The 15,303-nt window shown below is 37.7% G+C and overlaps 1 protein-coding gene across 3 annotated transcripts in view; it reads right to left on the reverse strand.

Annotated features, from left to right (window-relative positions):
* The window catches only part of Magi3 (membrane associated guanylate kinase, WW and PDZ domain containing 3), a 234,499-nt gene that overhangs the window by 72,889 nt on the left and 146,307 nt on the right, over positions 1–15,303 (reverse strand). For all 3 annotated transcript variants that reach the window (XM_042279633.2, XM_042279636.2, XM_042279635.2), the window contains exons 4-6: positions 15,060–15,269; positions 12,278–12,455; positions 5,719–5,798 (exon numbers count right to left, since the gene is read on the reverse strand). In XM_042279633.2, the coding sequence (XP_042135567.2) occupies positions 5,719–5,798; positions 12,278–12,455; positions 15,060–15,269 (468 nt within the window). The remainder of the gene's footprint in view (positions 1–5,718; positions 5,799–12,277; positions 12,456–15,059; positions 15,270–15,303) is intronic.

Here is a 15,303-nt window from a genome sequence, read left to right on the forward strand (position 1 = left end):
GATAAAAGCTTTAAGACACTGAAGAAAATATCAGAAGGAGGACAGATCTCCCACGCTCATGGATCAGAAGGATTAATATAGTAAAAATGGCCATCTTACCAAAAGCAATCTACCGATTCAATCCAATTCCCATTAAAATTCTTCACAGACCTTGAAAGGACAATCGTCAGCTTAATATAGAAACACACAAACAAAACAAAAGACCAAAACAACAACAACAAAACACCACAACATTGCTAAAACAATCCTGAATAATAAAAGAACTGCTGGAGGTACAATCCCCAATTTCAAGATGTATACAAAGCTATAATAATAAAAACAGCATGCTGTGGGCACAGAAACAGACATGTTGATCATTGGATTCAAATTGAAGACCCAGCCATAAATTCACACACCTATGGACACCTGATTTTTTTTTTTTTATAAAGAAGCCAGAAATACACACTGTGAAAAAATAATATTTTTCACAAATGGTGCTGGTCAAACTGGATGGCCACATGTAGAAGAATCCAAATAGATCCATATTTATCACCCTGCATAAAACTCAACTCCAAATAGATCATAGACCTTAGCATAGAGCCAGACACACTGAACCTCAGAGAACAGAAAGAGTGAGTAGCCTTAAACTCACTGGCACAGGAAAAGACTTTCTGAACAGAACATCATGAGCACAGGACTAAAGTCAACAATTATTAAATGAGACCTAACGAAACTGAGAAGCTTCTGTATAGCAAAGAACACTATCATTTGGACTAAGTGGCAGCCTACAGAATGGGAAAAGATTTTTACCAACTACCCATCCAATAGAGGGCTAATATCTAAAATATATAAAGAACTTCAAAAACAAAAAACCCCTAGATTTCATGAAACCAATAACCCAATTTAAAAAATGGGGTATAGATCTAAACAGAGAATTCTCAAAAGAGGAAACTCAAATTGTTGAGAAACACTTAAAGGCATGTTCAACATCCTTAGTAATAGGAAAATACAAATCAAAACTACTATGAGAATTCATCTTACACCCTTCGAATGGCTAAGGTCAATAAAACAAGTGACAGCTCATGCTGGTAAGGATGTGGAACAAGGGGAACACTCATCCATTGCTAGTGGGAGTGTAAATTTATATGGCCACTATGGAAATCAGTTCCTCAGGAAGATGGGAATCAATCTACCTTAAGATCTAGTTACACCATTCTTGGCATATGCCCAAAGGTTACTTTCTCCTACCACAAGAACACTTGCTCAACCATATTCATTGATACTCTATTCAGAATAGCCAAAAGTGGGAAACAACCTAGATGTCCCTCAGCAGAAGAATGGATAAAGAAAATGTGGTACCCTGCACAATGGAGTGTTATCCAGCTATATATATACATATATAGATGTATGTATATGTATGTATATATACATATATATGCATATATATGTATATATATAGAGAGAGAGACAGACAGAGAGAGAGAGACAGAGACAGAGATACAGAGAGAGAGATAAAATAATGAAAGTTGCAGGTTAAATAGATGGAACCAGAAAAAAAAATCATCCTGGGTGAGGTAACCCAGACCCTGAAAGACAAATATGGTATGTATTCACTTGTATGTAGACAGTAGCTGTTAAGTGAATGATAACCAAGTTACAATCCATCAAACCACAGAGTTTAGGTACAAAGTAAGGACATGAGGGTGAGGTGACAGGTCTCCCTAGGAAAGGGAAATACAATAAATAGTTTTGGATGGATTGGTAGTAGGAGGACTGGGAGAGAAGGATCAGATGGAGAGGGGGGAAGGGGTGAATAATGAAGGGAATATGGGAAGAGACAGCTAAAATTAAGGGTCATTTGAGGGGTAGTGTGGGAACATAATACAGTAGACACTTCCTAAAATATATGCATACCTGAAGATGATCTAAATGAAATCACTAAATAATGGGAGAGACAGAGCTCCAACTAGCCATGTCTTGTCACCAAATGAAGACTGCAGTACAAGGATTGAATTACATCTAAATTAAGTTATTGGCCAAAGGGACACAGGAACCCACAAATAACCTAGGTTTTTGCTCTCTACAAACTGATGGCAAAGCCCCATTGCTTAAGATAACACCTACAAAACTCATTGAACATGGAGATGTTGAAGTGGTATCTACACAGAGTCTTCACCCCATGTGTTAGCATCTTTGATACAGGAAGGTACTCTGCATGCTACCAAAGGAGAAATGTAAACAACAAATGAGCCACAATCCTTTGCTCTACAATGGTGTCTAGTCTGCAAAATTTGCTAGTGTAATGGTGTTATAAAGTTTGTGGGAGTAACCAACCAATATCTGATTTGACTTAATGCCCACTCCCTAAGATAGAACCCATACCTGACACTGCTTGGGTGACCAAAAACCTGAGACTAGATAGCCCAGGGATTTAGGGTAAAAACAAATACTACTGTTCTTAAAAACAAACAAAAAAGTAGCAATAAAATGACTCATAATGACATTCTACTATACTCAAAAGTGTCTTGCTCAGTGACTTCCTCAGCCATCCTCAGAGAAGCTTCTCCCTGCAGTGGATGGAAACACACAGAGATCCACAGCCAGACATTATGCAGAGAGTGAGAAACCTTGGAACACTGAGCCCTAAATGGGATGTCTCCATCAAATTTCTCCCCTCAAGGCTCAGAGAAATCTATGGAAGGGGCGGCAGAAGAGTGTAAGAGCCAAACGGGATAGAGAACACCAAGAAAACAAGGCCCTCTACATCAACATGATCAGCACACATATGAACTCACACAGACTGAAGCTGCATGCACAGGCCCTGCATGGGTCTGCACCAGACTGGGTCCCAGATCTGAAAAGAGAAGTGGACACATGGCCCATCCCTAACCCAGAAGCAATCTCCAATTAGTAACCACTTGTAAATGAAAAATTATTTTCTTCCAGGGGAATCTCACTAGAGAAACAAACTATTGTCAAGGGTAGGCTGTATGCCCAGCAGCAGATGGCCACCAGAGAATGAACTCAGCAGAATCTTTTTGGAGCTTCCTTGTCTTATAATGTGTCAGGGCTTTTCCTTTTACTCATTTCTTTATTTTGGTTATTGTTAATTTTCTATTATTTTTTATTTTTAGTCTATTTGTATTTTTTCTTCGCTCTTTTACCTTACAGGTCCTTTGCATATATATTACGGTTTCCAGTTGAGTGTTTTTATGGGGTTCTTGGATGTACAAACCAGTGGTTCTGTTTGTGTCTTCTCTCAGGCTCCTTTCCTTCTGGTTGTTTGTTTTGCCCAATTAGGATGTGTTAGTTTTACTTTCTTTTATTATATCTTATGATGTTTTAATTTATTTTGTTATTAACCTTTAGAAGCCTGTTTGTTTTCTAATGAGAAACAGAAAGGGCATGGATCTGGATGGGAGGGAATGTGGGGAGGAATAAAGGGAGGAGAAACTGTAATCAGGGTATATTGTGTGAGAAAAAATTAAATTTTCAATAAAAGGGAAAAAAACTACAAGAAACACAAAGACCAAAGACACTAATACTAAAAAAAAAAAAATTATAAAACATAAAATCAAAAAAAAAAAAAAAACAAAAAACAAAAAAAAAAAAAAAAAAAAGAACACTTGGTTTTGCCGGGCGGTGGTGGCGCACGCCTTTAATCCCAGCACTCGGGAGGCAGAGGCAGGCGGATCTCTATGAGTTCGAGGCCAGCCTGGACTACCAAGTGAGTCCCAGGAAAGGCGCAAAGCTACACAGAGAAACCCTGTCTCGAAAAACCAAAAAAAAAAAAAAAACATAAAATCAGAATCCATAATACATAAGCAAAAGACCAACATGACCAAAAAAAAAAAAAATGCCCAAACAAGCAATATAAGACAAAATACCGAGCCGGGCGTGGTGGCGCACGCCTTTAATCCCAGCACTCGGGAGGCAGAGGCAGGCGGATCTCTGTGAGTTCGAGGCCAGCCTGGGCTACCAAGTGAGTTCCAGGAAAGGCGCAAAGCTACACAGAGAAACCCTGTCTCGAAAAACAAAAAACAAAAAACAAAACAAAAAAAAAAAAAAAAAAAAAAAGACAAAATACCTACACAAATACCATTGAGTATGTTCTGTGTTGGCCATTTACTGCTGGGCATAGGACCTACCCTTAATATGCCAAGTTAGACTCCACTAGAGAAAAATAATTTTTCCTTTGAAAGTAGATGTCAATTAGAGCTGTATCGCAATGATTTTTTTAGTAACTTACCTATTTTTTATAGTCACTAACTCAATCCACATATTTCTATCACTCAGAAATTCACAAGTAAACTCTATTCCCATCCTCTTCCCAAGGTAACCCCTAAACTTTTCTGTTTCCTAGATTTCATTACTCTCTTAAATAGAGAATAATCTGGTCTTTTGTGTCATTTTTTTAAATTTTGGACAATTTAATTGCAGTTTATATATAAATATATAATATTTATTTTTATTGCTGAACATTGGTCAATTGTAGGATTATATTATATTTTACATATTATGTAAATGGTTGTTTCCATTTTGGATGTATTCATTAATAGTGTTTACTATAAATATTTGCCTATAAATCTTTGTGTACACACACACACACACACACACACACACACTTTTTATTCTTCTTGGGCATATACACATAAATGGAATTGCTAAATCATATGGTGGACAAATTTATATTTAACTTTTAAGAAACTGACAAAATGGTTTTCAAAGTGGCTGTACCATTTCACATTCTGTGCATCAATACGGAAGAGCTTCTGTTTCTCTGTTATCTTTTTTATTCCTGTAGTCATTGCAGTGGGTTAAAAAAGCAAACCACTCTAATAAATGGTTTTCAGCAACTTTTTCTAGTACATTTTGGCTATTTGTGTACCTTCTTTGGTAAATGTTTATTTACTTAAATACGGTGTTCATTTTCTTCAACTGGGTTGTTTTGACTTCTCATTGAGTTATAAATCAATTTTTTATAGAGGATGGAGCTGTGGCTCAGCTACTGAGAGCACTTGCTGCTTTTGCAGAGGGCCCTAGTTCAGCTCCCAGGACCCACATGGTGGCTCACAACTCTAGTTCCAGGGATATCTGCTGCCCTCTACTGGCCTCTGTAGGCAATGAATGCAGGTGGTATACAAGACATATGTAAGCAAAACACCCATACACATAAAGTTTATTTTTAAATCCTCAAACAGTTCTTTATAGATCTTTACCATAGTTCCTCTGTTAGACACTGCAAAATCTGGGACATGGTCTATTAATCTTCTTATCTCCCTTGACCAGGGTTCCACAAGTACTCTACTACTGACCTAGAACACTATTTTGTATCAAACTACCCTCTATTTTGTTTCATTAATCTATTTGTCCTTGCATAAGTCCTACACTGTCTGACCATAGCTTTGGAGTGAGTCTTCAAATCTGGTGGCCTATGCTCTGCATCAGACATAATGAAGCTGTACCTAATTTACTGAATATAATTTTAAAAGTTCGGCTTTAGGACATACATTTAAAAATCAGCAGTGACATTTTTCTTTTTTTAGAGGAGGTGAAAATTTCTTATAAAATTATAACTAACAACATAATTACTACTATCAGCTAATTATAACAATCCACTGCTTGTGTGCTTATGAATATTAGTATTTGCTGAGGTTTTGGAAAACTCATTATCTAAGCAGGAAGAGTAAGGAAGGATTAAGAGAATACGCCTTATATGAAAGGCTTCTGAATCTCTACCTCCATCTTCACAGTCTTCAGGGGCTTTGGCTTTCTTGCAGAGACGAGGATCCAACCAGGTGGTTGTCTTGGTATTATGACTGTGGAATAAAGATCTCAATTAGAAATAGTAAAATAAAGAAGGAGAAAAGTATTGCAAAATCAAAGACTCAAAATAACTAAAAAGCATGTAACATTAAAACATTTATCTTCTACAGACTCCATTTGTATACTACAGACTCAATAATCCTATTGTTCCCAATTCATTGCTTAGAAACTGGCATAAAGGAAAGGTAACACTGGACGCACAAATTTGAGAATGAAGAATTTAAAGAAGGGACCAAATGCCCCGTACAGAATGATAAACTTATCTAAGCAGTCAAAACCATTTCAAAGGGTGGGCACATAGTCACATAACTGCACTGTTAGCTGGAAAAGCTGAACTAAAAATCATACTTGCTTGCTGCAGGAATTTCTTTTGTTAAAAAGTACTGCAACTTTTTTTGTTTGTTTGCTTTTTGTTTTTTTTTGAGTATCTGTGATTTGTATGTATGGAGCTGAGGGCTGAAAACAAAGAGACAAACAGCTTCTATCCTTACAGAGGCTCCTTAAAATGAGGTAACTTTTACAAGTTTTAAAGTGGCTGTTTTGCAACATGTAAGTGGAAAATAATGGCTCTAGTTAAACACCATTCTGTAAAACCATGTTGGCGCGCGCGCACGTGTGTGTGCGTGCACACACACACAAACACACACACACACTAAAAAAGGTCTCTGAAACAAAGGGATGTCAGATAAGAAAATGTTTGAGATAAAAGGTAGGAAGGCAACATAACGTCAATTATTATTGAAGTCCTATGAACATGATAAAAACAAGTTCTTTCCTTGTCCACTTTTAGAAAAGAATTGTTACAAAGCAGAAGCCATCTCATGTGTCCTTTCGAATCCCTCCTCAGCCATTGCAGAGCTCTACAACTACTCTTGGGTATGTTGCTAGTTGGTAAACCATAGTAGAGACACTTTTTAAAGTGTACACTAAACAATTTGTATAGGAAAGCATGAGAGTATTTTAGAAAGTCTGTGTCATATATCCTGACACAGAGAATATCCCTAAAATAAAACCAGTGGAATCAAATGGAGTAAAATGAAAGAGATCACAACTCACAGAAGCCTGACACACACAAATGACTAGGAAAAAAACAAAAAAGCTGTAGAAATATCTTCGTAAACAAAACTCAAAATTTCTACTTGAGAAAGGCCTGAGTTACCAATGCAAACGTTATTGCTAAATTAGAAAATATAGGTAATCTGCTTGCTATGATTTTACCCAATATTCCCTAAGGTGTAAAGCAGTACTCATGGGAGCCATTCCTAAAATGTAAAAGCTAAACCTTCTGGACCTACATTACTATTCTTTTCTGACAGTTACACATTTTAACCCAAGCAGTTAACATAGACCGGCCACATTAGCTACAGAAATAAGACTGTTAGCTACCAGTAAATATTCACCTGTATTCTGGATTCACAAACTCTTCAGTCAACACACTGTTGGAAATGTTTGTATTATACAGGTTACGGTTGTTACTCACTGACTGCTGCATGGAGAAGTTTTTAAGTTCATAGCCTCCTTAGTTTTTTGTTGCTTTTGTTGCCACATCAGAAAGTCTTTGTTAAATCTGATGTCATTGAATTCTGCCCTATATTTTCATTTAGCAGTTTAGTTTCAATTCTTTTTTGAAAAATGCATTTATTTTTATTTCATGTGTATGAATGTGTACCTGTGTAAGTCTGCCTTTACCACATTCCTGCCTGGTGCCCGAAGAGACCAGAGGGCATCAGACTCCCAGGAACTAGAACTACAAGTGGCTGTGAGCTGCCTGGCATGGGTACCAGGAACTGAACCTGGGTCCAGTTCCTCTGGAAGCGCAGTAAGCACTCTTTTTTTAAGGTGTCATTATACATTTTCACTTTAATATATACACATAATTATATATAAATATGTATACTATGAATGGATATAAATGTAGAGGTAGTGGTAAAGAGAAAGATACTGTCTTGCATAATATTCATTTTTCACATAAAATACATAAAAGTTTCACATATGCCATACTTATTAGTTAATTTTCTGACTGCTATGTCTAAATAGCTGTGAAGAATGAATCTAAAGAGGGAAGACTGATTTTGGTGCACAATTCAGGGAATAGAGTCTGTCCTGGTGGGGAAGGGATAGCAGGAGGAAAGACGACACAAGGCTGCATTTTTAAGTAAGTCCTCCCCAGTACTCCTGTAAGCAAAGTCAATCAATTCACTGATGCACTAAGTTGGACTCTGGTGGTATCCTAGCTTGGTCTGTTGTTGACTCCCTACCTGGTGTAATAGGTATTTGTTCATGTCTCTGTTGTGTACAACACTTGGCAAAATGGATTTCCTCATGCAGAAGATTCAAAGATTATATTAACCTGCATAAAATCTGTGCTGATTAAACACATTAGCAATAATCTCAGAGTATCCAAAATTCATTAGTGTCTCATTAAGGAAAAGAAATTAAAAGCATATCCTCTTGGAATTATTTTACTAAGAGCAAGCACAGATTTGAATTTTTGAATTCTCTTTCCCTGTGTCTTATGTTCTCCCTTGTCTGTAATCTGTCTGAAGCATTAGTATGAATCTTTGCCTGCCTAAAAGATGTCTTGTGAGTTCGAGGCCCACCTGGGCTACAGAGTGAGTTCCAGGAAAGGCTCAAAGCTACACAAAGAAACTCTCTCAAAAAACCAAAACCAAAAGAAGAAGAAAAGAAGAGAAGGAGGAGGAGAAGGAGGAGGAGGAGGAGGAGGAGGAGGAGGAGGAGGAGGAGGAGGAGGAGGAGGAGGAGGAGGAGGAGGAGGAGGAGAAGAAGAAGAAGAAGAAGAAGAAGAAGAAGAAGAAGAAGAAGAAGAAGAAGAAGAAGAAGAAGAAGAAGAAGAAGAAGAAGAAGAAGAAGTCGTCTTATCTTGATGTCTTGTGAATCTTTGTGTCCCTGTGTGTGGTGGCAGGGCGGGGAGTCCTCCATAAAAAATGGCTTTTATCCAGAGGGCCTGGTCCAGTTCCATGGGGGCTTCTCAGCTACTGGTTCACAGTTCAAGTGTTTCCACTAGTTTGGCTATTTGTCCCTGTGCTTTTTCCAATCATGGTCTCAATATCTCTTGCTCATATAGTCCCTCCTCTCTCTTGTAGATTGGACTCCTGGAGCTCCACCTGGGACTTGGCTGTGGATCTCTGCATCTGCTTCCATCAATCACTGGATGAGGGTTCTATCATGACGGTTAGGGTGTTCGGCCATCCAATCACCAGAATGGGTCAGCTCAGGCACTCTCTCAACCACTTCCAGTAGTCTATTGTGGGGCTATCTTTGTGGATTTCTGGGGACCTCTCTAGCATTCTGCTTCTTCCTATTCCCGTTGGGTCTTCATTTATCATGGTATCTCTTTCCTTGTTCTCCCACTCTGTTCCTGATCCAGCTGGGACTTCACGCTCCCCTAAGCTCTCTTTCCCCCGACCCTTGCCCTCCATTACCCTCCCTCACCCCCAGTTTGCTCATGTAGATCTCATCCATTTCTCTGTTTAGGAGGCCCCCAGGCAGTGGAACCGAGACCTGTCCTTTATGCATGAGCCGGCTTTCGGAACCTAGTGTCTATGCTGAGACACTTTGCTCAGCCTTGGTGTAGGGAGGAGAGAACTGGACCTGCCTCAACTGAATCTACCAGGCTGGGCTGACTCCCCAGGGGAGACCTTGCCTTAGAGGAGGTGGGAATGGGGGATGGATTGGGTGGGAAGGCTGGGGGTGGGAGGAGGGAGGACAGGGGAATCCGTGGCTGATATGTAAAATTAAATGAATTATAAAATAAAAATATTAAGAAGAAGATATTGTTTTTGCTCTGCAATTATGGAGTAGCAAAGAGAGTGTGACATGGGGAATGAACAGGGTACTCAGAAGTCATGAACAGAGTTTTACAAAACATTGAAACTTTTTTGACTTTAACACAAACAACAAATGAAAAAAATGATATCAAGCAATATCTGTATATTGTTTCCAGCACTTAAGGATGGATATTTGCTTTATGAGATTGCTTTTCAATCTATTTTTGCTTTCAACAGAGGACTACCATATCAAGCATACACAAACACACACACACACACACACACACACACACACACACACACACATACTCACACTCATTGAGCTCCTAGGTCAGGGACATGGGAGAGTATCTAATTTAAGATTCTAAGTATGCATTGGTTTAAGTTGTAACTCAGGTTGGTTGTTACTTTCTTCTCTTAAAGACAAGTTAAATGCACAGGCTGAGATATAACAGGACAGAAATCTTAAGTCTTAAGTGTACTCAAGGTATATTATTAAGTCTGGCTGTGAGGCCCAGCAAAAGTTCCAGACTATTTGAACATAAGGGATATTTTCATAATAATGTATCACCAAAAAAATCAATTGAAAATGGATAAAAGACAAATCTCAAACACTGAAACCTCTAGAGAAAAATGTAAGAAAAAGAATATAAGATATAGGCATAAGCAAGGATTTTTTTTTTCCATTGCACTGGAAATAATCTCAAGAATAGACAATTTGAATTACATGAGGTTAAGAATCTTTTACACAGCAAAGAAACAATTACCATAGAGAGAATCGTATAGACTGGGGGAAATCACTGCTGTTACACCTCGGTCAGCAGATTAGAATCCAGGACACATGAAGAACAGGCAGTAAGCGCCCTAACCACTGAGCCATCATCTCTCTAGGCCCCTAGTTTCAACTCTTACTGTTTAGGTCTTTAATATATTTAACTATAAAAACATTCTTTTTAAAACTCCCCTTATATTTTAGGGTTTAGTTATAAACTGTACTTGAAAATCCCTTCAGTTGTCCATACAAGAGTGTATGTGCTTGTGCTGTTTGTGAACACTTTGACACTAATTTACACGAATGTATACATGAGAATCTACCACATATGGAGAAAAAAAGACCGTGTCCCCATAAAGTCTGTCTTTTAAGTACTAGACTCTGACTTGTAGAACAAAATGCTCATCCATGAGACTGTCTAAGGAAGCAGACTGAAGCCCCTCTCCTTAATTAATGATGAAGGGTTTGGGAAGGAGAGAAGGAGGGATGGAGGGATGGAGGGAGAGAGACAGAGAAAGAGAAATTCTTTGGGTGTAGTACCCAGACCTCAGTATTTTTACTGTTATTTAATTATTACATTCTGTAACTTCACTACATTAATATTCTCCTCCTGAACAAATTGCTTTGAAGATTAGACTTACAGGTGCATTAGGAATATAAAAATTCTTCATAATGAACTTTGAATAAATTATTTGCATAACATTCTCTGGAGCAAACAAATTCAATTTTAGGCTGATCTAATTATGTGGTATTCGGTACTTCTATGAATGTTATTATGAATATTATATTAGTATTTTTCCATAAAAAGTTTCCCATTTGTACTTCTATTACACCAGTGACTTTAAGGATCAGTGATATTTCCTACTGTATTACTTAGATATATTATCTCAATACACCAACTCCAAACTTTAGGGCTGAAAACACCTAATTCAGATAATGTATATTCCTGCCCATGATGATCATTTTGTTTGTTGGCTAGCTTGAGGCAGGGTTTCACTATGCAGCCCAGGTTGGCTGGGAACTTGCCATCTACACCAAGATTGGCATCAGACTCACAGAAATCCTCCCAAGCACTGCATCAGACTCACAGAAATCCTCCCAAGCACTGGAATTAAAGTTGTGCACCACCACACCTAGCTCATTAAATTGGGCAATCTACCTAAAAGTTTTTCTGTTTTTTTTTTTTTTTTTTTTTTTTTTTGGTTTTTCGAGACAGGGTTTCTCTGTGTAGCTTTGCGCCTTTCCTGGAGCTCACTTGGTAGCCCAGGCTGGCCTCGAACTCACAGAGATCCGCCTGGCTCTGCCTCCCGAGTGCTGGGATTAAAGGCGTGCGCCACCAACGCCCGGCAAAGTTTTTCTGTTTAAGGGAAGCAAAACATTCTTTATTCCTTTCATTTTCCATCACCTATTTTCCAACCTTCTACGTCTATAAAACCAAAGGTCAGGGATGAGGACACAACTCAGTTGGTAAAGTGAGGACATGAGTTTGAGCTCCAGAAGCTACACAGAGAAGCCGGGTATAGTGGGGTGCACGTGTCCTCTCAGCACTGGGGGTATGGTTAGCCGAAAGAGTCTGATAGGTGACATCCAGGCCAATGAGAGACCCTGTCTCAAAACAAAGTGGACAAAACCTGAGGAACTACACCTGAGGATGACCTCTGGCCTAGACACATACACACTCCAGAGGCCAAATGTACTACATTACTTAATATAAGTTGAAGAGGAGGAGGCGAGGAGGGGATGTCATTCACGGAAATAACTAGATTAAGAATCAACTTAAATGGAAAATATTTTTAAAGAAAAACAAGTGAAAGCTTTGTGATGTTGGAGCGAGTAATCAAACTAAGCTTTAAAAAACACCAATCTATCCTCCTAATGACAAGCACGCTGGAAGAAACAGACATTTGCTTACTCAATGAAATAGATCATGCCTGTGTCAGTGTAGGCCATCTCCCAGTTTGGGGGCAGCGGCTCCAGATTCTCATCTCTCATCATATAATTTCTAAAGTCCATGGAGCTATTTGTTTGGTTATAACTTGGAACAGTCTTCATCCAGCAGTCAGATGACTCAGAATGTATCTCTCTGGTTTCTGTAATTGTTAGAAACAGAACAGCATAAAGGGTAAAGTTCACTTTTTTTAACAAAGTGCCAAGTGCATATATCAATACATACATAACACTGCAATTATATACTGTAAATTCTCTTGTCTATTATGTGTATATTCCTTTATTAATTTTGAAATAAATAAACATACTCGGTTTTTTAAATTTTCTAATTAAAATAATAAACTCTACTCCTCTGATGCTAGTCCAGGAAAGCAGCAAACACTGCCAGAATCAATTCAGTAAGAATCTTAAGAGCAGGACCGTACTTACAGAGACCTTTTATTCGGCAAGCTCTATTCTAAGTGCTTACCATATATTAACTCATAGTCTTCATAGCAACCTTATTATTATTATCATCTTTTTTACAGATTGAGGAAACAAAGCCACAAAGAGGTTAAGTTAGTCAGATCACACAGCCATTACACAGCATTGCTAGGATTTGAAGCTAAGCAGACCATGCTTTTGACGGCTACACTAAGCAGATTCATATACTTCTAACACAGGTATTTAAATAATACTTTATTTTTAAAAGTCAAATGTAACACTGGTAATACTAAAATCCTTTTGGAGTCCCAAAGACTATGACATAGGTAGGGAGACCAAAACTTGGTTATTGTTCAGGAAGTCTACAAGTAATACACTTAAAACATGTTCTTAGAACTTATAAATGTTATATCATTTTCACACTTTTTATAAGTAATATCTCTACTCTAGATAATCTGATATATGAGGTATCGTCCCATACAGAAATATGCTTCCTGATTGCCGTCTCTATTCATGCCCATGCCTTCCTACTGCCTATTCTCAATACAGAATCCATGATGATCCCATTAAAGCCTGTTACATATTCCTCTTCTCAAAATGCCAATTGTGACTTTACATTTCAAAATAAAAACCAAAATCTTTTCAATGGCCTCTATAACTATGAACCATGTATTCTCCCTTCCCTATCATTATTGGCTGACCTCTAAAATAGTGACTGGTCACTACTGAATTCTTTTACCTTCCATCACTCTGCTCCAACCGCATACAATACATTGACCACACCATGGCCAAACACACTGGCTTCTTTGCTCTTATCTAAATATCCCAGGCATACTACCATTTCGGATATTTGAATTTACAGTTGTCTCTGTTAGGAATGCTCTTCTCTCAGATACTTGGAGTTTACTCATTTGTTTCAAGTCTTCTCTGTTGCTTTATCTAAATGTGTGAGTTGACTACCTCTAATTTATTTCTGCCTCCTTGCATGCCTTGTTTAGCATCATCAGTCACACTAGATATATTATTTATTCAGCTGTGACTCGCTCATCGAAAGTAAAGTCCATGAGAACAGGAGCTTAGGTCTGTTTTGTTCACTACTTTACTCCTGGCATTTAAACAAATGGCTAGCAATTAGTAACCTAGCAGATGCTCGATAACTATTTGTCGAATGAACATATGTATGAAATTCCTGGTTTATTTTCCTTGCAGAATATGTAATAATAATTTAAAGGTATCCAGTGTAGAAATCAATCTGGAAATGAGTTACACTAAGGAAAAATAAGTATGTCAGACAAAAGCAACATCAACTAAATAATCTCTAATACTTTTTCAATGCAATTCAGTGACAACCACTTAAAACACAATTTCAGTCTTGACATCTAAATGCATTGGCTAACTCATTTCATATTAAACATAAGTACTGAGAAGTTAGAACAACACACAGAACTCACCATCTGGAGAGGGAAATGAACAATGATCATATAACGCAAGAACTCTATACAAAGAAAATTTTAATAGGTGATGAAAGAAAGATGTAGATGCTTCAGGGTCATATAGAGATGGATTGCGAATCTAGGAACATGATCAGCATTTACTTCTTTCTCATGCAGTGAATATAGAAAGGAAAAAAATTGAGAAAAAATTCCAGCCTTCATAAAGTTTACACACTCGTGTTCCAAACAGAATGGTTACAATAAATAACACTAACTTGAGTCTTCTGTGAGCTTCTGGCTTCCTAGTTCTACTCTCAGTTACGTGTAAGAATTCCCTGGGCAATTACAAAATTATTCAGGGACACTAAGGGTAGACTCTTTACCTCGTACTTTTTTTATTTTCATTCAGTAAGAAAAATAGAAGTCAAGCAAAAGATACAAAAAATATGAATCTTTTTTGCAAATTATCTTTAAGTGGATCCAGAATTTAAATTTGAAATATTGCTACCAAACTTTTCATATAACTTCTTCTGGCAAACCTCCAAAGTCTATGTGCTTTGGGTTGAAAGCTGTTATTATAAAACCAATTTTGTTTTAATCCTGAGAAATAGTAATTATGCCAGTAAGATTCCTATATTCCAGCATCACAAGTATTCCAGACAACAAGGTAATGACATATCATTAATGATGGCTTATTATTAATCTACCTAAGAAAACTCAGATTAGCTTACAAGATGATCCATAGAAATATACACTGTTCTACATACAGCTTTCACAGAAAATTAGAATCCTATCACCTGCTCTCTATATATTTCAAGAAAAATTTTACTATTTCAATTAAAGGTTAAAGCCCATCTAAAAAAATCCGAAATCATTCATCTGTTTACAAACCTGTGCTTCCACTGCCATTAACAGCCTCTTTGTCCTCATCTTCCTCTTCCTCAGGGAGAGAGCTGTCCATCCTTTCCATCTTGCTGACAGATGTAGTTCGTTTTCTTTGGGATTCTGTGTCAAACTCATTGTCAAAGAGGACCTGATCAACCGGATCTGGCTGGAAAGGACTAGGCTCTGCTGGAGGCTTGGGAGTGCCATAGAAATTTCCTGTGGTGTACAAAATGACAGCAGCTGAAAGCAT

The sequence above is a fragment of the Peromyscus maniculatus genome, chromosome 6 (assembly GCF_049852395.1).
Source record: "Peromyscus maniculatus bairdii isolate BWxNUB_F1_BW_parent chromosome 6, HU_Pman_BW_mat_3.1, whole genome shotgun sequence".
Classification (NCBI taxonomy): Eukaryota; Metazoa; Chordata; class Mammalia; order Rodentia; family Cricetidae; genus Peromyscus; species Peromyscus maniculatus.